Source organism: Formica exsecta, unplaced genomic scaffold (genome assembly GCF_003651465.1).
Source record: "Formica exsecta isolate Colony F162 unplaced genomic scaffold, ASM365146v1 scaffold1010, whole genome shotgun sequence".
Classification (NCBI taxonomy): Eukaryota; Metazoa; Arthropoda; class Insecta; order Hymenoptera; family Formicidae; genus Formica; species Formica exsecta.
Window position 1 is genome coordinate 42,720 of NW_021848349.1, and position 23,731 is coordinate 66,450.

Genomic DNA, 23,731 nt, shown 5'->3' on the forward strand with positions numbered 1-23,731 from the left:
TTTATATATTTTCCTATCATTGAAAACAAGAGATATTTTTTATACACACGCACACACACATTCTTGATTTATTTTATGTAAATCGATTCTCCTAGTCAATTTGCGTATAAAAGAATATTATAAGGTATTATCACATATATTGGAAAACGAATAGTTTACGGGATTATATTTTTTTATATTTCGATATATCCTGACATATATGAAATATCACGTAGAAGATACATTTTTTTTTTTTTTTTAATAATCTTAATACTTTCATGTACAGAATAACGATCGATCAATTAATCGATTAATACAAATAAAATACATAAATTAATTTAAAGAAAATATAATTGCATATTGCATTTGTGCGAAAATAGGATTGCCAATTAAATCTGCCTATTATCTGTAATAAAAAATATATAAAGGATTACTTAATTATAATTATAATGATATTAAGGTGAGAAAATTTGTTGCTTACTTTTTCACGTTGAATCGTTTCCTTCCCGCTTGTATTAGCTACGGGGCATCATGTATATATCGTATACGTATATCAAGGAGACTGCGTCCTATGTTTCTTTATCTATAGGATTGTGAGCTCTGTGCGCAAAGAAATTACAGATTATTACTTTTTACAAACAGAGCTTCAGAGCATTCATTTTTCTGCATTATTTCCATGAATTTGAAATGCCTCCAGGCAACGTATGTTAGCGCGTGATATATTACGAAATTATATGCGAGTGAAGAGAGAAAGAGAGAGAGGCGCGATTGATGTGCTATTTACCAAAAGGATTATAAGAATGGGGGGACATTTTATACTATAAGATATTTGGAAATGGTTGTACAATGTGTGTTAGTAAATGTGTTATATAAGATTAGATGACTCAATTACATTTCGTAAATAGGGCTACCGACCAATTTTATGCATAATGTTTACAATAATCATCGGATATAATATTTTCAGCGGGCAGTCTCCATTATCATGGATATTATTACTGCTACATTACATTACATTTTACGTCGGAAAAAAAATCGCTTCACTTAGGAGCGCGCGCAGATACTTTTATATATTATCTTCTTTAGATATAAGTAAATAGCTCATTGTTAATAGAGACACGGTCGGTAGCGGGACAATGCAAAATGTACTATAATTATTCAGCAAAAGAACCTGTACGATCGCACGGAGGGGGAATTGACCATAGCGACGATTAAGTATACTACGTAGAAATGATGTTGCTGAAGACAATGATCGCGCGTGATGGTAATCATTATTATTGCCAATTATACAAATATCATATGACGTTGAAGATGCGGCGAAAGACTGAGACATTGGTGGTTATTGTAATAACGAACTGATCAAGATAAGGAAAAAAAAAAAAAAAGAAGACGATCACAATAAGGACGATAAGTTGTAAATGCTGATGTTGTTAATGTTGTTGATACTTGAGCAATCATTGTTGTTGATTGTTTGTTTTCCATGAACATATATACTCTTCTTGCAAGCTGTTCTATTCATTATAGGCTCCATGGCTCTGCACGATCTTCCGAACGGGCGTAAACGTACCAAATAATTTTTACCAAAGACTTTATCAAGTACATATGCATTGATTTGTTGTTGATCACACGCGATTTATCGGCGCTTCTAATGCAAGTAATATGTTAATATTGCTTTATCGATATATGCGGTTTTTCTCTTCTCTCTCATATTTCGTATATTTATACACCAGCAATCAATCAAGGCACACTTTTAAATAAATAACCGCAGACATACTGTTGTGTTAATCCAAAGCAACTTATGCTACCTCAATACCGAAGTATGATGATGTTTTGCTTTCACAGACGCGTAAAGAGTTGATTCATCGTTTTGCATGTCTCGTGCTTCATACGCTGCAAATTTCAATTTATGTACATATATATATATATATATATATATATATATATACATATATATTATGCGAATGACTCGATAATTTATGCGCGAGTATAACAGAAATTTTGACAGAACGAGAATAAAAAGCAATGCACACATTTATTCGTTTACTTTATTGTACAGCATATGTAATAATATAATTATTTTCAACATGAGGATGTGTGATGTTACTTTTGCACGTATAATAAACCTTTATTTTTCGCAAAGTGGTATCGATAACGTCGCACGAAATGTCATAAAACTTGTATATTTCTAGCTTTCAAATTCTAATTTCTGTATTTTTCTTTATTAACGATAGAAATTAATGGGAAAATTATTGTGTGTGTATATTATTTTCTATGCACAAATATGGATGTGTATGAAAATGTTGTCTGCGTTTTACAGAACATGGCCGTCTCTCCCCTTCGGAAGAGTCTGCAGTATAAGTGTAAAGTGACTGAACATTACTTTTAATGTGTGATAGTTAATAGTATCTATAGACATTCCAGAAGGACCTCCTTCCAAAAGAAAAAAAAAAAAATAATCGCATATATATGCACGTCATGGATTAGTATGTATTAGCTTCGCGCGACGCCTTCTATGTATCTAAATATAAATGTATACATAATGATATATAAAAATGAAAAGTATCGCAAAGTCCGGCTTTTACAATCGATCGGTATCAGAAAACTGGAATAAGCACAGGGACAAGAATATTTGTAGACGATCCCGAGTGTGGATGTATATTTTTTCCGAAAAAATGATGAAGTTGATCTAATTTTGCGTATTGTTCTCATCAAAGGTCTATATGTACGCTATATGTAACGTTACAGTCAACATCAAATATTCTTATGTAGACTTTAAATGGAATAATACATCGAAAAGGACCGTCTTGCCATCTATCACCGTCATCGACAAAGCCTAATTTCTTTGGTGTTTTGTAACGAGTAATTTAATTGCTCATATTGTTCAATTACTAGTAATTCATGCGATCTTTAAATGCATAACGAGAGTTTTTGAAATCTTGCAGTATTTAATTGTCTTTATAACGTTTCCAGCAATCTTTCTCGTTTTATTCCTTCTTATCGTCCAAGGTCATTGTAATTATTGCTATTTTATTTTGCTTTTAACATATTATGTAATGTTGACAGAAATCTCACTCAAAATTAAATTGAATTGTGATAGCGAAAACGGCGAAAATGACCGATGACGGTGATTGTCGGTTAATGTTAGTTATGGTATGTATAGGAAACAGTAGGAACGAACGATGACACACAATGTTTCGTCATGTATATAGGCTTTGATTTTTATATTACACCGACTTGGTTTCAATCGATTTGATTTACGATTCAATTTTGTACGTTGCCATTTTTCATATGTGTCGGTTTTTTCGTTGCAATTTTATATTAATTATACATTCATATATATTGTCTTCAGCAATAGTATAGATGTGTTCGCGATTAAGTCCGAGTTCGACATTGAACGTAATCGATTCATCTTTGCGCATATTTAAAAACATAATATCATTAAGAAAATCGTGATTATGGCTTTCTACATACACAATCACACGCGCGCGCGCCAACACACACACACACGCGCGCGCGCGCATACACGCATGCACATACATATCACACAACAAGTAGTTTTATCGAGTCTCTTATAGTTTTTTATCCACCAATTGTTCGGTCAAAGCACATTTACAATAATTGCGAAACATAAATAACATTAATCCATCGTGATATCGATTATTTGATGGAAATTTGGCCGAGCTGGAGAAAAAAAAAATTTTGATGTTATCCAAATTTTTATACGACATACATTATAAGCGTTGCTACTATATGCTATTAGTAAGTGTATATATAAATATGCGTGTCTACGCGCGTACGTATGTGTATATAAATATGTGATGTGGGTACATATATAATACATAGGTGTGTGTGTACGTGTGTATGAATTATTTATTAACAATTCTCTATAATATTTCAAACCGTTTTGATCCGTTGCGGTGAATGCTATGTTGTATATTACTTTTAAAGAATAGTTTATTAAATCATTATTATAAATATTGCAATAGGCATTTTTATTTCCAAATAGGATAACTTTATTTGGTAATAAAAAAATTGGCTATATTTTGTATCGAGCTAGCTTATTGTTAGTCATATCTGGAAAATTTTATAAAATCTTCCTTTTCATGACAAAATGACAATGTGATTGGTATAAACATTTGAAAAAGGCAAGCAACCATTACATGTATATATAAACGTTTTTGTTATAATATGACTATATATATGGGTGTGTGTGTGTGTGTGTGTGTGTGTGTGTATGTGTGTGTGTGTGTACGCGTACGTGCGTGCGTGCGTGTGTCCATATGTGTGTATGTATGTATATAAAATTCGTACATATACATATATTATAAATAGGCTTATCGACTTTTTTGCACAATCTATAGTGCGATTGACACTCTTCTAATATGTAAATGAAATGTGTAATATAATTTTCCATTGAATCATCGGGCATTAAATACAAGTCGCGCAGCGATTGTACTAATTTCGACACAAGCGTTTTGCCCCAAATCAACTAAAGAAGATATGAATTTGTTAGTCTCAAGTGGACTTATAATTGAAATTCTAATTAAGAAATGAAAATTGTATAGATATCGTTAGGCTTATTTTAATGCAGATAGAATGAGAAGGAATTCAAATACGAGGGACATTGATTGTGAAACGATGTAATTCGATTTCCATTATACTTCTTCTAATGCATTTTTCATTATCCAGGCTAAGGAACAGCGATACCAATGTATTGTATATAAGTTTACATTTCATATTCAATGTTCCTCAATAAATGCCTAAATCGTCAGTAATAAAAAATGTTTGTTTGTTATGTAGTAATGTTACTTGTGCATCACAGGTAATAGTGCCAGCAGACAAAACTTTAATTAGACGCTATAAACGCAAGAAGTAACATCTCCTAAATATGAAGTAGTATATAATTAGATACAGAGAGGAGGAAGGTGCATTACAACTTATGAAGTATTAAACGAACAGTGCAACACATTATGCATAGTTTTTAATAGATTTGTTATATTTCTTCATCTACAAGTGTATGGATAACCAAAGTTATACAATGTGTGTTATAGGTTGAAGGTTACATGCGATCACCAAAAAAAATAAGGATTTTTATACAAATTTTACAAATAGATATGAAAGATATTTAATACTATGAAAAAGATGCAGCTATTCTAAATTTTATAACAATAATTTACTATCTTTTTTATAGTTCACCATTGATTGATTTAAAAAATAATTTACATAAAATAAATAAAATTTATTTTGATGAATAAATAAAATTAATAATGAATAATCTAAAACATTAGATATGTTAATGATGCTAAAACTATAGCTGTTTAATACATAAAGATTTTATATATACATATATATGTGTATATATATATATATATATGTATGTATATGTATAAACGAGAAAAACTTGTAATGGAGTATTTCTAAAAAGAATGTACAAGAATGCACTGTGCAACATTGTATAAATATTTCTTAATTCTACCATTTTATTGTTAGTTGAGAATAATTTCATATATACTACTTCATGTTTCCTACGATAAATGTGTAAGATAACGTAATATGTGGAAAACGGGGGCACTTCCTAGTTGTGATGTTAATAATAGAGAATTTGTGTACGCGCGCGAAGCGAAAGTGAAAAAGTGAATCAGATTTATTGTCATATTTATTACGAGAATAAAGCAGTATTACTAAATGCGCATTAATATGCGCGACAACGATTGAGGATTCTACTAGCATTCATTTTGCTACGATAAAAAGTGGCACATATTTATAAAAAACACAAAAAGGCAAAAATAATAATACATGCATCTACATAAAAAAGAAAATTGCGCAATTGTAGAGACTAGAGACATTGAGAGAGGGTAGAAGTGAGGGAGATAGGGGAGGAGGGAGGGGAAGGAAGAAAGAGGGAGAACAAGAGAAATTTGACACCGGGCTTTATGCAAGTATACGTGTGGAATGGTAGTTAACGAAACAATTCCTAGTTATCTGATTAATAAGTATCAGTAACATTATTATCACTACCACTATAGTTGCCACTACTAACTTTTACGATTATTACTATGAAACTACTATCACTAGAAAGAACTACCGTTATATCTTATTATTACTATTACACAAACAAACTACTACCATTATCACTATAAATTGTCCTTGTAATTTTTATATGCCAAGTGTATACTTTAATAGGGTAATGAAGAAAACCATGAGAGACAAGCCGCAGGAAATGTAATATAACGCTCCTTCAAAGGAAAAGGGCAAAAATTATGTTAATTGAGCTATGAATTATAAATATTGTATAAGAGGATTAATATATAATAATAATAATAATAATAATAATAATAATAATAATAATAATAATAATAATAATAATAATAATAATAATAATAATAATAATAATAATAATAATAATAATAATAATAATAATAATAATAATAATAATAATAATAATAATAATAATAATAATAATAATAATAATAATAATAATAATAATAATAATAATAATAATAATAATAATAATAATAATAATAATAATAATAATAATAATGATAATAATAATAACTATTACTGATTGATTCGGTGAATTGTAATTTATCCATCAATCGTTTCAAGCGAGTGAGATGCGAGTTGATTTGCATATAATACAAATTGTCATTAATTTTAATTATACGTAAATTAACTCATATCTCACTCACTTAAAGCGATATGTATATTTATTTATTTATTTATTTATCTATTTATTGCCATAATCCATACCAGGAATCCATAAATATATTTCATACATCATATCAAATCAATGTCACATATAGATTTTTCACGTGTCGAAAAGTGTTTTACCCTAGAGATGCGAACTAATAATCATATATATTCCCACACTCTCTTTTCGTTTTTATTATTATTATTATTAATTTTTTTTCATTTACATCCTTCAAACCATTTATATCTTAACATTTTCGCATTGTTTCACACATATTTCGTATAGTTGTAGCCTACATTTTAAACGAATGGACAAGAACATTGTTTCTGCGAGCATCGCAATACTGGGCAACGATTAGGGATCTCCTAGGAATGGAAATGTGAAAAAGTGGAAAGTTTCGGTCGAGGCTACATATCCGCTGACACCATAAAGATAAACTAGACATTTCGAATAATTCTGGGGTAAATAGGGACAAACTGTATAGATATATATAGTTATAGTTATAGAATAGACTCGGCATACATCGACTATATATACCCTTATCCCAAACATCGTAAAAAGAGAGAATATAAAATCGAATATTTATTTTTCACTTTTATTTATTTTAGCATAAATAAAATATATTGTGTCGTAAAGGGAGAAGTGGATAGAAAAATACCTGAAATCTCGCCACTCTCCCCCTCTTACCATGATGCCTAACTCAACATATACTATAGCAAAATATATATGGCTAGATATATCAAGTATACTACATATCTTTCTTTGTATCTGTGGAGCAAACGGGGATACAAGGTTTCTTATCGTTCTTGTCCGTTCTTTTGGATCAGACCAAGTCAATCGGCTATATTTTATGTTGTTATTTTGTGGAGGAATCTACTTGTTAAAAAATATAATTCGCTGACAACAGTTTTGTCTCGATAAAATTGGTGTTTTTCGGTGTGTATAGTGTAATAGGTGAGTTATTAACTCTATATATGTTTGTCTATATTTTCATGAGCTAAATGTGATGTAAAGTATATAAATCTGTTAAAGAGAGCGGGGAATCATTTTTATTGTTTGTACAAATATACGTCTATACTAGATCCCTTCCGGATTATTAATACGTTTGATGAGAAGGGAAAATATTCAAAACAATGTCGCCTATTACATCTTGTTTTTACTTGAACAAATATCTCAAATACTTGTCCACGAAACAAATGGAGAGTTGCAAAAAGGAGCATACACAGAGATTATATGTTATCGAAATATTTAATTGATTTGTTTTTCGGGCATTTTAAGATCTAGTATCTATAAGTAGTATAATTGTAAAGTAATATAACAGTAAACATTTCCAATTTTAACCCACAAATTTGGAATGAAGATAATTGTGTACAGAATCTCTCCATATTATTTACTCTACCCTCACAACCATACTTTCTCTCTAGTGCTGCTCTTCACTCTGCTTTTCCATTTATTTCCACAGATTAATCTCACATTTGTCACATAATGACGCACACGTGGAATGGAAGTAATTTTGTGTACACATTGCTATCATGTATTTAAAATAATTATGCGTATATACAACGATATTTTTGTCAGATATAAACGGTCACGCGGCAAATGCGAAATAATAGGAGAGCAGCGAAGAATAGAACAAGACGGGAAATGGTTAAGGATAGAACGAATAGTACAAAGACTCCCTCTGTCGATTATATTTCGGGATTGTGTGGAGTCATTTTTACGAAGGAATAGAATTTGTGGCGAGGATAAAGCAAGAAAATAACCAGCGTGCGCTTTTCATAATTTAACAGCGAAAAAAACGGCTTACGAAAGAAATTAGGATATTTAATAAAAATTTAAAAACAATAATATATATGGTAATTAATACAACAGTGCTCAGATAGATAACTCTCTAGATTTTTGAATTATTATCTTATAAAATTTTAATCTATGTATATATACATTAATGTCTCTACACAGCTTTCTCTTTTATTATTTTGGATTTGCCAAATTATTAATTATATCGTGCAATATGGCGAAATATAAAAGAATATTTCCCTGTTTCTTTTACGTGCATTTAATATACTTACATATTGTTATATATTATATATATATATATATATATAATTTAAATTAATAAAACTTTAATTACATTACATTTTTTCGTTCATGTTTGTACAAGACAATTCTAGGAATAAATTATCGGATTAAAATAGATTTTTATAATTTGCGAGCTATTTATATTTGACGTCTAAGTACGAACATGTTTGTCACTCACAATCGTATATATGTCAATAAATATGATAGGTTGACAAGACCTTGACCTTAGAGCCTTTGTGTTCTTTTTACGGCTCTCTTTTAAAGTAAGATTTCCAAATTCAAGTTCGCAGTATAACATAACGATCATGGAGGCTAGATTTATGAAACATCGATTCGATGACATAATAAAGTCGGAAAGTGACGACAGATCATACAGGGGATTAATACTGAATAATTACATGAAGGTGCTTTTAATAAGCGATCCGACAATTGACAAGGCCGCCGCTGCGTTGGACGTTAATATCGGTAATTTTCATTATATTCTATTCTTTTGTATTGTGTAAGTCAATTTTCTTCATCCTGCGTATTATTCTACGTATAAAAATAAAAGATAACGTCATCAAAAACAAGATTTTGATAAACATATATTTTTTTTGTCATTGAATCGTAAAATAACAACAAAAATAATTCTTAAAGATAGCAATATATTTACCAGTATTATATCGAACAAGTGTTTTATTTTTTAAATATTAGAAATGATTGTTTATTATTACTTTATTTGTAATAAAATATCTATTCCATAAATGTAACATGCGCGTGTATTATACACATACATATGATAAAGTATATTAAATTTTTTTGATCAATTTGTGCTCCAATATTTTTATATACAAATTAATAAGGAGAGAATAAGGGATAAAGAGAAAGAGAGAGAACGAAAGAAAGAGGATGATGAGAAGAATTGATTTATACAGTTAAAGGAAAAGCAACAATTAAATTATTCATTTTTTGATCAAACCTCTGTTTTGTATATTCTTTTGATATGTTTTATTCGTAGAGATAAAAGATATTTTCTCTCTGACACACAACTTGAGAAAGGTATGTCCTTGCTTCATTTCGAAAGAAGATAAAATATGCTACCAGCAAGGGCTAGTATACAAGGTGTCTCAAAGATATTGGATACCTTTTTAATTACACATTCTATAAACATTTTGACATAAATTTTTTTGAGATTATTATATATAAAATTTATACCAAAATACTCTATACATGTAATTTACACAAAGTGACTATAGCAATTATTTGCAAAATTAGAGTATACATAAAAAATTATTTCTTTATAAATAATTATTTAGAGAGAGCATAGTATGACGGAAATGATTACATTATAGACGAAGATATTAAGGACATTATAGCAGACAAAAAGTGTTTAATTGGAAAACTTTTTACATTTTGCAAATAATGTATTTGCCACTTTACATTCTCTCTCTCTCTCTCTCTCTCTCTCTCTCTCTCTCTCTCTATTTTCTCTTGTAAGTACACGCGCATGGGCTACTTAAATAATATTTATTATATATAGTTAATTTTCTATAATATTTGTTAATGTTATATTAAATTGATCAATACATTGTTTCATAATCAACATTTGTTAAATTATTAGTCACATATAGTTATTTAAATAATAACAATGTATGTTACTGCAGGTTCCATGTCTGATCCGGATCATTTACCAGGATTGGCGCACTTGTTACAACATGTGTTATATTTGTCGGAGGAAAAAACCCCACAGAAAAAGTTTAAAGCACATGTATCGCAGAATAACGGCGTAGTCAACGCTAGAACGACAGAAAATCATACCAATTATCACTTTGATATAGCCGTATCTGAGTTTAAAAATGCTTTAACATTGTTTGCTGAGATTTTCATAAATTCGGTCGTCTTCACTAAAGATATGATCCGTCCAGAATTAAAGTATTTGAATATTGATTACGAAATGAATAGCGGAACGGATAAATATGATAAATGGGGATTGACTCAATTGTTTAAATGGACCATAGATCGCTATCATCCGATTTCGAAATTCGGCACCACTTTTTCTAATGCAACGACATCACTAGAGATCGAAACACTATTGAGCAATGCCGAAAAGGAGTTACAGCGTTTCTATAACTCTCATTATTCCTCTCATATTATGTCAGTGTGCGTTCTTAGCAAAGGTATGATATAATAATTTATATTTATAATTAATAAATATAGAAGGTGTATGTGTATTACTTATAACTTTTCTATAACTTTTCATCTATGGATTTCTGAATCAATTGCAAAACGTTTCGAATAAAGCTATTTTCGGATACAAAAGAGTCTCAAAACTTTTTGCAATAATTTTTTATTTCGTTTTTATTTTACGTATTTATTTCGTATTATTTTACTTTGTATTTATTAATTATATTTATTAATGGGATTTTATTATAACTGAATATCATTTTATTATATATTTTTTATTTTCGAAAGAAAAAGGAAGAATGAGAAAAAGAGAATATCATCTATAATTAATAATTAATAATTTATTAAAGGAGATTCTTTAAATTATTTGTAAGATATTTTTCCGTTTCAATTTATGTTTATTGTTGTTACATATGCAAATATGTGTGTATATTTTGTGTGTGTTAGTTATTCTTTATATCAATTTTTAATCTTTTTTTCCAGCTTCTAATTTCTTTAAAATAAATTATTCTCTAATAATGATATCAATAGTAATAATGATAATAATTGTCAGAAAGTTATATAGTGATAACAATATTATTATAATATAGTGATAGTAATTATATATATACACATATATGTGTGTATAATCTAATAATTTACATATTTTCCATATATATGGAAAATTCGAAATATATGAGATTATTTATATATGTACACCAATATAAAAGCAATTAGCCAGTGTAACAATTTATCTAATATAAATTTCATTAATTCTCGCGATAAACATTTAATTATCGAAAAACAAATAAATATTTTACAATTACATTTAACAATTATTATCGAGTATAGTTGCCAATATATATGCAAAATTGTTATTTGCTGGTGTATTTTACCTAACACTGCCAATTTAGAACCGATTTTTTTGCATAAACGTCAAAGATTATTATTTGCCACAAATCTTCAATTTTTTTAAACAAAAGACTTTTCAAATAATGTTCAAGTTACAAATTTGTTAAAATACATCAAATACGTTATAGTCACTATTTATTTGCATTATTTTAAAACTCAAGTCTCTGTCAGTCTTTTGCTTTTAACCGCTTATAAGTTAAAAGCACGGTAATTGTAAAAAATCTCCTCTTCAGACAAAATATGTACTATTTTAATTTATTCTGATTATGTGTAATATCATTTTATGTATGTATTTAATATAATATTGTTGTAATATATTTTGTTAATGTTAACGAACAAATTTTTTATTTAGAAACCTTAGATGAACTTGAAAAATTGGTAGTAAATCTCTTCTCTCAAATAAAACTCAAGAATGTATTTAATTCATTTCAAATGCAAATTCGTCAATTTTCGCCTACACCTAAATGTCCGTCTGTGTACAAAATATGGGGTGCTCATTGCAACACAGATTATAAGAGATTATATATCATATTTCCTGTAGATAATTTATTGAATTATCATCAAAGTGCGGTAAGAAAACTTTAGCTTCGACATTTTTTACACAATTATCACACACACACACACACACACAAAATTAAATATTATATTTAATTTAATGTCATTTAATTAATTAATGTCACATATATAATTTCATACAACAATAATTTTGTTCGAGATTTATATACATTTTATCTTATTACTAACTTTTCCTAATGTAGCCTGAGCGTTTTCTCACCTATTTGTTCGAATATAACGGCAAAGGATCATTAATGTCAGTTTTAAAGGCCAAGGATTGGGGTAATACCATCGAGGCTGGAAGCCTTTGCCCTAGCAACTACTACAGCTTTTTTATCGTTGCTGTCGAGCTAACTGATGAAGGTCTTGAGCATATCGATGATATCATGACATTGTTTTTTCAATATGTCAAAATGTTGAAGGAAGGCGGCGGCGAATTTAGGAGAATATACAATGTAAGTAAAGAAATATAATTTTATATACTGAAAATCTATTATAAAATTATGATATATTAATATAGCTGATGATATGATTTCTCGTGAATAAAGGAGTAAACGAGTAAAATAAAGAATATGTAGATGCACATTTTTTGATCGTTTGCGTATTTTTGTTGTTTTTAATGAGAAAAACTTTTAGGTTTTAAAAAAGCAATCAAAGTAAGTATATGCATTCGTTTCATGCTTAGGATATACGAATATAAGGACATAATTAGGATAAATGGTTCTTTATAATAATCATCGCAACCGCAAGTGTACTCGCTATACATGCTGCGTTGTGCATTAAAAAGAACAATATATGTTGCTGCCACATGGATCATGTAAAATGTAAAGCAATTTTAAAATTGTACTACATGATAAAAGTGGACGTGTGTGTCTTTATACTCGTCAATAGATGCAAACGAATATTAATACGTGATCGAACAGATGCGAACAATCAAAATTCGAAATTATTTTACTGAAAGACTATTAATAACTGATCAAGAAGAAACTTGTCCCATCTTTTACTCGTTCTTTTTTTCATAAACATTGTCGCTTGTACTAATCCGAACAATATTTTTAACATTATATATAATGCACGTATAATATATACAAACACACGTATAGGATATTTCATTTGCAGGAATATAAAGAAATCATGGAATTGAAATTTCGTTTTAAAGAGAAGGAACCGTCTCTGAAATATGTCAAAATGATTTCCCGAATGTTGCAGTCTAAACAGACTATGAAGAATATTCTGTGCCTAGAACACATTCCTATCAAATACGAGCGGTTTATTGAAAGCGTAATGAACGATTTCTTATCGCCGCCACGTATGAGAATTTATATAATTGCGAAAAAGTATCAAGATTTTGCAGATGAGTATGAACCTCGGTATCACTTTGCATATAGGAAAGAGATGGTACCGATGAAAACATGTGCCAGTTGGACAAACAACGCATGTGCGAATTTGAATTTACCTGCCTGCAACGAATTTATACCGACAATGACTAATATAAAACCATGTGAAGATAATGTAATTATAGATGCCAAATTTCCGTAATATTAATCATTAAGCACTGGTATAATACAAAACTTTCATGAAATTAACGCAAAATACGTGGTTATCGCAATATTGTTATGGACATATGTCGTAATATATAAAAGCATTAAAAAATCAATTAAAATGCAATGTTTCTGTATATATATTATTCTTAATATTCAATATAATGTATAGTTGGGTACAATATGATTTGCGCTAGTGCTTATGGGTTAATTTATATAGGATATATTGTCAAAATTGTGATTCGAAAGAAACTTCAAAAGTAATTCTTTGGGCAAAAATAAGTACAAAATATAATATAAATTTTCTTTTTTTTCATATGAGCCTGTTTTCGAGAAAATCTATTTCGAAAATTGGAAAAACAATAAACTCAAAAAATAATATTATATATTTGCTTCTGTTTATTAATTCTAAATAAGGTCAAATCAATAACTTGCTGAATAAATATGTGTGCGTATATTTTAACAGTTTAAATTACTTTTAATTATTTCTATTAAAGGAACATTATATTTAATCGTACTTATATAGCTGTTATTTAAATTGTACTATGTCACACATAATTTTTTTTTTTTTTTTTTTTTTTTTTTTTTTTTTTTTTTTTATATATAGAATTATTCAAATTTATCAAAGATGGTAGATATTTTATCTAGATTATACGGTTTTTTTTTTTTTTTTTTTTATATATAGAATTATTCAAATTTATCAAAGATGGTAGATATTTTATCTAGATTATACGGTTTTTTTTTTTTTTTTTTTTATATATAGAATTATTCAAATTTATCAAAGATGGTAGATATTTTATCTAGATTATACGGTTTTTTTTTTTTTTTTTTTTATATATAGAATTATTCAAATTTATCAAAGATGGTAGATATTTTATCTAGATTATACGGTTTTTTTTTTTTTTTTTTTTATATATAGAATTATTCAAATTTATCAAAGATGGTAGATATTTTATCTAGATTATACGGTTTTTTTTTTTTTTTTTTTTATATATAGAATTATTCAAATTTATCAAAGATGGTAGATATTTTATCTAGATTATACGGTTTTTTTTTTTTTTTTTTTTATATATAGAATTATTCAAATTTATCAAAGATGGTAGATATTTTATCTAGATTATACGGTTTTTTTTTTTTTTTTTTTTATATATAGAATTATTCAAATTTATCAAAGATGGTAGATATTTTATCTATATTATCCGTTTTTTGTTTTTTTTTCAAAATCCATTTTCTAGAAATAAAGTCAGGTATACACAAAAGATATTTATTTTACATTCTCTTCAACTTGTTTTTGCAGAAAGATAGTTTCTTTGTTTATGATTGTATCACGACTTTAACCACATCCCATATTTGCGCATAATATATGGAATTTTTGCAGGCAGAAAAATTTCCTACAGTTATATGGGATACACAATTAGTAAGAGTTTGGCATAAGAAGGATGATATGTTCAACGAACCGAGGACTATCATGATTTTTCATTTCATCTGGTATGCAGACAACAATACAAATTTGTGAATAAATTTTATTTTTGTAACATGGTGAATGTTTACCGTCAAAATTGTATTTCTAGTCCACTCGCCTATGCGGACCTTGTTAATGCCAATTTTACTCTTTTATTTGTTCGGCTTATTAACAATTCTCTCAGAGAATATTTATACCCTGCTGCTTTAGTCGATTTGCGATGGGAGCTTTGCGCTACTGTCTACGGAATAGTAGTGAGTGAAATAATAATAGAGACAACAATAATAACAATTTACAACAACAATGATATTTTAAGATATATCAGATACACACAAAATTGGTCAAACAAGTTTTTAGTTAGAGTTGATTATTAACACACATGTATGCCATGATCAATCAAGTGCACACATGAATGCGTAAAACTGTTGAATAAATATAGAGTGGTCTATAAATTCTGTTCACTCGCGAAATATCTCTGCTATTTTAATGCAATGTGTATTGTACTCGATATGCGGATTTATTATATTTTAATAAAAAATGAATTTATATTTGTGAACAAAACATTTCCGCGTTTATTTGTTATTTCTAAGTTTGATCAATTTTGTCTTTGCATGTGTGTGATAATATTTATCTGACATACATATAATATAATCTTTTCAACACAATATTGCATAAATTGAGAATTATTTATTTAAAATTAATTATTTACGATTAATTGTGCATATATATATGTTTAAGAGATGTGTTAAGAGATATTAATTGTTTCTTTAGCTTAAAATAAATGGTTTTGACGACAAGCAATATGTGCTATTAGAAAAAATTGTCGATCGAATGATAAACTTTAAATTAAGTCTAAAGAATTTCGAAGTTGATAAGCAAAATGTACGTACATACAATGAGATACAAAGTTTTTCGTAGAATTAAGTTGAATTGCAATGTTACTTATTTAGAATGGTTTGCAGCATGAACAGTTTTGTAAAATGCAACTTGAGCAGTTCAAAAATGATGAGCCATATCGACAAGTACAGCATTATCTTTCAATACATCTAAACAGCCATTTGTTACCAAAAGATCAAATATTGGAAGCAAGTGCACGTAAGTATGCAATAATGGATGATATGTTAACATATTATTTATGATATGAAAAAAAATATGTCTGCCTTTTGCGCACGCGATAAAAAAAGAGTCTTTTTACACATGTGATTATTTTGTTTATATATAAATAATTAAATATCTAGACTATTAAATTTGAATAATAAACTATTGGAGGGGAGGGGGATGATAAATGTGTATATACATATATGCATATATACATGACTAAAAATTTTTACAACACTGTTACACAGATATTACTTTTGAAAAAGTCCAACAGTTCATATCAAACATATTCGATTCGGTATATGTGGAGTGCTTAATACATGGTAACATGACTAAGGCAGAAGCCTTAGATATAGTTCATCTAATTGAGAACAAGTTGCCACATGCCATTCCATTGACGCTAACACATCTAGAAATGCATCATGATGTCAACGATGGTAAGCAACAGCAAATAAACAATTAATTTATAATTGTAATTAAATAATTAACGTCAATTCCTGATAAATTTTTAATTTTTTTTTGGCTCAATGTTTCATTACTAATATATTAAGCATTACTATAGAAACCCGGAAAAATAAGGTGTCTATATATAAAAAAATTAAATATACATATATAATTAGATATAAAATATGTCCATATATATTATCTATATATCTATATATCTATATCTATATATTTTCTTTGTTTGTATAATCTCTGTCCGTATACATGTACAAGAAAAATAATAAGAAGGATAATTAATAAAATAATTAGAAGAGTAATTTTCGTACTTTTTTTTAGAAAAAATGAAATTTGAAACAGTGAGAAAAAATTGCCCATACATAATTATATAGAAGTTTATATATGAGCAATATACATACATTATTATAACATACAGACAGAGATTATGCAAGAGGAAGAAAACATGTGAACATATTTTATGTACATATATATAATTATATATATATATTTATATTTGATTTTTATACATGGATTTTTTTCCTAACAAGTACTGTAGTTTCATAGAATTTTTACAATTTTACAGTAAATATAGGAAGAAATATTAAACAGAATAAATAAATCGAAATGTTCCAAACTTTAATTATGACAATTTAAAAATCAATGCTTACAGTGTATGATAAAGTATTGGTTTAAACTATATTATACACACACACACACACACACACACACACAGGCGCGCGCGCGCGTGCACATAAAAGTTTTATATATACAGGGTGTCCGGTAAAGATTGTGCCAACGCTCGTGAGTGGCTAGAGCACAGTAAACTGAACAGAAAAGTCCTGTAACATTTTTTTTATATAACGCTTAATAAAGGAGTTATTATTGAGTAAAATCTGGTCAATTAGCGCCGATTTTTAGCCGGACGCACGTCGGTGAGCCGCCCGCCTGATAGTATGCGGCGGCGCACACTTCACAGCGCGGGGCTCACTGACGTGCGCCCGGCTAAAGGTTGGCGCTGATTGGCCAGACTTTACCCAATAATAATTCCTTTATTACGCGTTATATAAAAAAATGTTACAGGACTTTTCTATTCAGATTACTGCGCTCTACCCGCTCACGAGCGTTGGCACAATCTTTACCGGACACCCTGTATAATTTGTCTCTTTAAACTTTTTAAAATTTCTACTTTTGAACATATATCAATATTTATTTTGATATTGTTTAATTTAATTTATTAATCCTTTTTACTCTCTTTTTTTTCTTTTCTTTTTCCCTCCCCCTATACAAAATACACGTTATTAAAATTTTGTTTGTACAATATATAATAAGATTTTTATCCATAGAAATGAAATGTGCGGACTATTAATAAATCAATATTGTCTATTTGATGCAAATCCAATTTATGCGTTATAATATTCATTTTAGGTTATCATTTTGTATGTCATAGAACAAATGAATTTCGTAAGAGCTCGTGTATACAGCTCTTTTACAAAATTAATGAGCGATCCATACAGTCGGATGTGCTCTTAGATCTCGTACAACAAATAATTAATAAACCTTGTTATGATACTTTAAACACTGAGAAAAAGTTGGGCTATATAGCATGTACTGGAATACACAGAGCAAATAGAATACAAGGCTTGAAAATTCTAGTTCAAAGTTCAAAATCGCAAATAGATGGAAATACTTGGATCATAATTAATGCATTCGCGCATTCTATGCTGGTAAATATTAACATTAACTTTATATTATATAGCATTGTGTGACGATCTAATATTTATAATACAAAATGTTTATTCTGAGAAGCTAACAATAAATAGAAAATGTGTATAATTGGATTTCTTTCACACGAGATGTTGTTCTTGATAAAATTTTGACATGATCTCAAAATTAATACTATCCTATTATTTTTAAGTTTGGACAATGTCTAATGTTGCAACATAAACTAGTAGACATAACTATGTGAATTATTATCAATAGAATTATTTGTAAAATATAATCATTGCTCTCCTAAATAAAATGTATTTATATTTACACAATCGATATTAAAACAATTTGATCGAATCAGGCATTTATCAAATATATAATATAGCATAGTATCGCACAGTCAATATTATTTAAAATGTAGAAATACAATCTAAAAAATTAAACGATATAAAAAATTAACGATATATTTTTTTATAATAGTGTATATAGAATACTAACAAGAACAAAACAAATTATACATGTTCTTGCGAAAATATCATTTATAGCATTATGAAATTATATTTCAGAATTACATAATTAATATGTCTGAAAAGAGCTTCCAGGAGAACAAAGCTTTATTGGCTAGATCATATCACGATAAAAAACCGAAAACGTTGAATGATCTATCTAGTGTTTTCTGGGCTGAGATTTTGAATCAACAATATAACTTCGATCGAACCAATGCCAAAGTAGATTATCTAGAGAAAATTACGATGCACGATTTATCTATTTTTTTCGAGGTAACTCTATTAACTTATCTTTATATATGATTAATTTTAAGAACTTTAATATGTTTAGAAAACAGATACGAAAAAGCTCAACACGCATACACGAACGGAAGATCATTATTTCTTACTAAAAAATTTTACCGCTCTTTTTATAATAAAATTTTTGTCCTAAACAATGGAACGTTTATTGTTAATAGCTTTTAGTTATTGTGTTTCAAATGCAAAGTATAATATTTACATGGTTTCATATATAATTTTTTAGAAACTTATAGATGACAAAACTTCGAAAGTATCAGTATATATGTGACATCCATACATTCGTCTTTTTAACCGCTGAAATATGAGAGGTTTTATATACAATCAAGAAAAATACTAATGGTAAATAATTATGCAATTTATATTACTAAAAAGGTACTTTTTATATCAGATGATTTAAATTATATATATTATGTCTTCGAAATTTGGCAAATGAAATTAACGCTTAATTGACATGAGAGTAATTTCTCTGATTTTTACTAGATTTTATATTATCACTTTTTATATTAGTGTTTAAACATTTTTTGAAGCGTAATCAGAGGAATATTGCACATCTTTAAAATAAAAACTAAATAAAATATATATTTTAAAAATAATTTCTTTTTTATGTTCTATTTTATAACGCGCAACTCTGTGTTCATCTTGCGTAACTGAAATATCATAATGCGAATATAAATATAAAATATTTTAATAGCTTTTTAAAGGATTTGAAAATGACTTACATACGATGAGAATTTTATTGCTATTATAATAATAAAACGCAGAGTACAAATTTTGCAGTGTTTGCGTCAACGCGAATTCAAAAAATTTCATACTTTTGATTAGATACAAATGTTGTTTGTGTGAAATCTTTCAATCTATATTATTAGAAATAATCAATCGCACATGGATTTATAAAATTTAGATAACTTACGGTAATTTGAATAAAAATTAAATATTTGATATCGCATAAAAAATTATTATTTATATTGTTATAGTTTATAATATTATCTCGATGTGTATCTTTTATATAGCCAAAAGAAAATATATACATGTTCAATGATATTTTCTCTTTATTTCCCTTTTTCATGTATATATATAATACATAACATAAATATTTCAAACGTGGAATGTATATCATCTATTATTAATATTAGAGGATAAATCTCCCGCCGAATATATATAGCCGTTATTATTAATATATATACTTACTTATTTAATGTATTGCGATTCGTATATATTTTATTTAGGTTTTACCACGCTTCAGTTTGATTTGAAATAGGAACAAAATATTTTTGCTTTATATTTGCTTTGATACTTGCGATGGATTAGCCGTCGCTTACGAGTCGCGGAAATTATTAACAATTGTGCAGGTTAATTTTAATAATTTTAAGTAACAAGATTGCGCTTTCTAAAAGATACACGATATATGTATACAGACTACTACTTACTCGCTTGAATCTCGCCGCGCGATTAGCGCGAATAACACACGACGCGTCCGCGTGTATGTAAAAATAACAGCGTTGCCGTCGCCGTCGTCGTCGCAAGGCAAAGGCCGAACACAGTCTAATATTTTCGTTGCTGCTACGAAATATTTTACGTATTATGATATATATTCATGGGTGTAATATTCCATCTCTTTTTAATTACCTGTATAGTTTTTAATTTTATTGATAGACGGTTGATGTATCATGACTTTTCTTTACTTCCATTATTCGATTCTTATAATGGGCGCGTTCAAGAGACACAACCATTGAGCATCGTCTTATCAATACTCGACGTTTATTTGTTGGTTCTAGAAGTAGAATCTAGAAGAACCAATCACGTTCGATTGCTATTCAACGATTGTGTCTCCTGAACGCACTCTATTAAAATCAGCGACATTCAAAACGAAATATATGTATACGAAAGCATTGTCAAAGAAATATTTCTCGCTTGAAAAGATCGCAATGAAATATGTAGTTATTTATAATATATAGAAGTCTGTATATATGATTAATTAATCAAATAATTATAAACTAGTAATTATAAACTACATAACATACTGGAAGGAAAAAAGTGCTAAGAGATTCGGACATCCTATCCATAGGGTAAAGTTGATCTGTAAACCCTCCATTGTCAATATCGACAGCTAACGCTTCATCGATGTATTTTATTATGTCCATGATACTTGTCATGACAGGTACTGGCACTGGCAGTCTACATACATACATATATCAGAATCTGTTAGAATGCACTGAACCATAGATAACCACATCTGTACACTGAACACACACAATTACTATGACTAATGCGTACGTCACGCTCTGTCACACATATGTTAGATTTTACATTCTTTTCTTCGAGACCTGATGCGCACAATCAAGCTAGAGGCGTATAATCACGAATGAAGTGAAAATAAGCGACGACGAAAATGATGAGTGACATGGGAGAAACAGAAACGGCAGAAATTCAATTGAAAACCGAGACGGAAGTGAGGTAACCTCTTTATAACTAGTTTATACACACATACACACGCATCGAGTCGTTTAGAAAGTTTAAACATTTTAACATACGCATGGGATGTCTTTACACGTGATATATATATATATATAGTGTGTGTGTGTGTGATGCGCGTGCGGATGTTCAAATTTGGTTTAAATAGAAAACAAGTGGTTAATATATATTACAATGCAAAAATATAATTTTCAATTTATTCTAGTTTATAACAAGAGAAAAACATAAAGTGATTTGTAAATATAGATAAAAATTAGTCAGAAAAATATGACATCAATATTTATGTAATTTTCTATTTAAGATTTAGAATAACATTGTTGATATATTATCTGTATAGTATACATACACACACATATATATATATATATGTGATAGGTTACACAATGCAATAAAGAAAATACAATACAATATTATATAAGTAAGTTTAATATGACAGTTTAATCATTTAATAGCATTATTCATTCTTTGATAGCGAAGAAACAATATATTTCTCAAAAGCAGCAGGAAAGTTGGCCGAAGGTCTCTTGAGTATTTGTCAGCCTCCGTTGGAACAAGTTAGGAAAGAACTTTTTGAACTTACGTAAGCATATAAATCATCATTACGCAGATAATAAAGATTTTGACTTTATTACATCTTTTTTTGTAGAAGTAAACAAGAAGCTTTGCTCGCTCAAATGCAACTTGAAAATAAAAAGATACACGAGACATTTGAAGATATAGATTTAAATGATATGGTATGACTTATAGTAATGTTCTTGGAATATATATAAACATTTCCATTTCACGATAGAAAAGCTAAGTAAAATGCATATATATATATATATATATAATATATACACATATATTACAGTTCGCAGCTGTTAAAGTTTACCAAGGAAAATTAGCATTGATAAGAAAGGAAATGATTAATATTCACGAAAGGACTTACAAATTAAAGGTGAATTAAAGTCCCTTCGAATGCCTCTAAAAATGCATATCAAATATCTGCGTGTGTACACACAGATGATCTAGTACTAAAAAAAAATTTCATTATAGAAACGCGCGTTACGTTTACAACAGATAAAGCAAAAGGAAGCGTTAAATAAAGAACAACAACGCGAGCAAGAGTTGCGCAGGGAACAGGAACTGATTGGAAGATCTATAAATAATTAACAGTGGGTACATATTAAGGTGGTAAATTAATATCTTATGTAAAACGTTTGTATAAGATATATATAAATGCTATGTACTAATCGATAATCAATAGCTATTGTTTATAATAAAACAAATGTAAAAACTATCAGAGTCTTTACTCATAGCTACATAAATTGTAAAAGCTACTTGACTTCTGCATCTATCATTAACAATGAGTCAATTGGTTATCTCATTGTCAGGGAGTATAATCTCTTTTGGAAAGAAAAATATATTTTTAGTTTCTCTCTCTATCTCTCAAGTTTAGTCCCTTTAAATTTATTTTTGTGTGTGTGTGTCTGTGTGTGTGTTGAAAAAGTTGTATATGTTGCGCCTTTTATTCACATTTAAATCGATATTTATTTGTTACAAATATGTTGTACATATGATTATAATAAAATTAATAATAGTTCATAATACTCGATTATATCTTAATCATTAATTAACATCCAGAATATATATAATCAACAACAAAATTTCTGTTATATTGTATACAAAAATTATATTGTTGGAAATTTTCATATTCTATTCAATCTGCAAGTTAATCAATGATTGAATTAATCTACTTCAAAATTGTTGATACTCCTTTATCACAAACCTGCTTATTGCAGAATAGGCTGCGTTTATATATTTTATGTCTATTGCATTAATGTGTAAGAAAAAAAAAAAGAGTACAACT

General features: G+C 28.4%; 2 protein-coding genes across 4 annotated transcripts in view; both read left to right on the forward strand.

Annotated features, from left to right (window-relative positions):
- Positions 1–7,294: 7,294 nt before the first annotated feature.
- Positions 7,295–20,351, forward strand: LOC115246321 (insulin-degrading enzyme-like). 3 transcript variants are annotated; one of them, XM_029825068.1, is made up of 14 exons: positions 7,295–7,621; positions 9,030–9,211; positions 10,390–10,902; positions 12,153–12,370; positions 12,559–12,810; positions 13,475–13,867; positions 15,275–15,384; positions 15,468–15,612; positions 16,130–16,240; positions 16,321–16,453; positions 16,705–16,893; positions 18,323–18,621; positions 19,198–19,383; positions 19,634–20,351. In XM_029825068.1, exons 2-14 carry the CDS (start codon positions 9,052–9,054, stop codon positions 19,676–19,678), a joined length of 2,754 nt encoding a protein of 917 aa, XP_029680928.1. In that variant the 5' UTR covers positions 7,295–7,621; positions 9,030–9,051; the 3' UTR covers positions 19,679–20,351. The 3 variants fall into 3 exon arrangements, with proteins under 3 accessions (XP_029680928.1, XP_029680912.1, XP_029680920.1); XM_029825052.1 differs by having other exon boundaries at positions 7,300–7,621; positions 19,171–19,383; positions 19,634–20,349; XM_029825060.1 differs by lacking the exon at positions 7,295–7,621 and adding an exon at positions 7,689–8,523 and having other exon boundaries at positions 19,171–19,383; positions 19,634–20,350.
- A 148-nt stretch (positions 20,352–20,499) lies between these two features.
- Positions 20,500–23,731, forward strand: part of LOC115246282 (sperm-associated antigen 6-like) — a 15,016-nt gene continuing 11,784 nt past the window's right edge. The window contains exons 1-5 of the mRNA XM_029825008.1: positions 20,500–21,864; positions 22,355–22,462; positions 22,529–22,616; positions 22,733–22,819; positions 22,918–23,012. Of these exons, the coding sequence (XP_029680868.1) occupies positions 21,800–21,864; positions 22,355–22,462; positions 22,529–22,616; positions 22,733–22,819; positions 22,918–23,012 (443 nt within the window). The 5' untranslated portion in view covers positions 20,500–21,799. The remainder of the gene's footprint in view (positions 21,865–22,354; positions 22,463–22,528; positions 22,617–22,732; positions 22,820–22,917; positions 23,013–23,731) is intronic.

Coding starts and splice junctions, on each gene's coding strand:
- LOC115246321 (XM_029825052.1), top strand. CDS start 9,052: ATGGAGGCTAGATTTATGAAACATCGATTCGATGACATAATAAAGTCG. Junction 15,613..16,129: donor CTACTGTCTACGGAATAGTA/GTGAGTGAAATA, acceptor TTGTTTCTTTAG/CTTAAAATAAATGGTTTTGA. Junction 16,894..18,322: donor GCATCATGATGTCAACGATG/GTAAGCAACAGC, acceptor TATTCATTTTAG/GTTATCATTTTGTATGTCAT.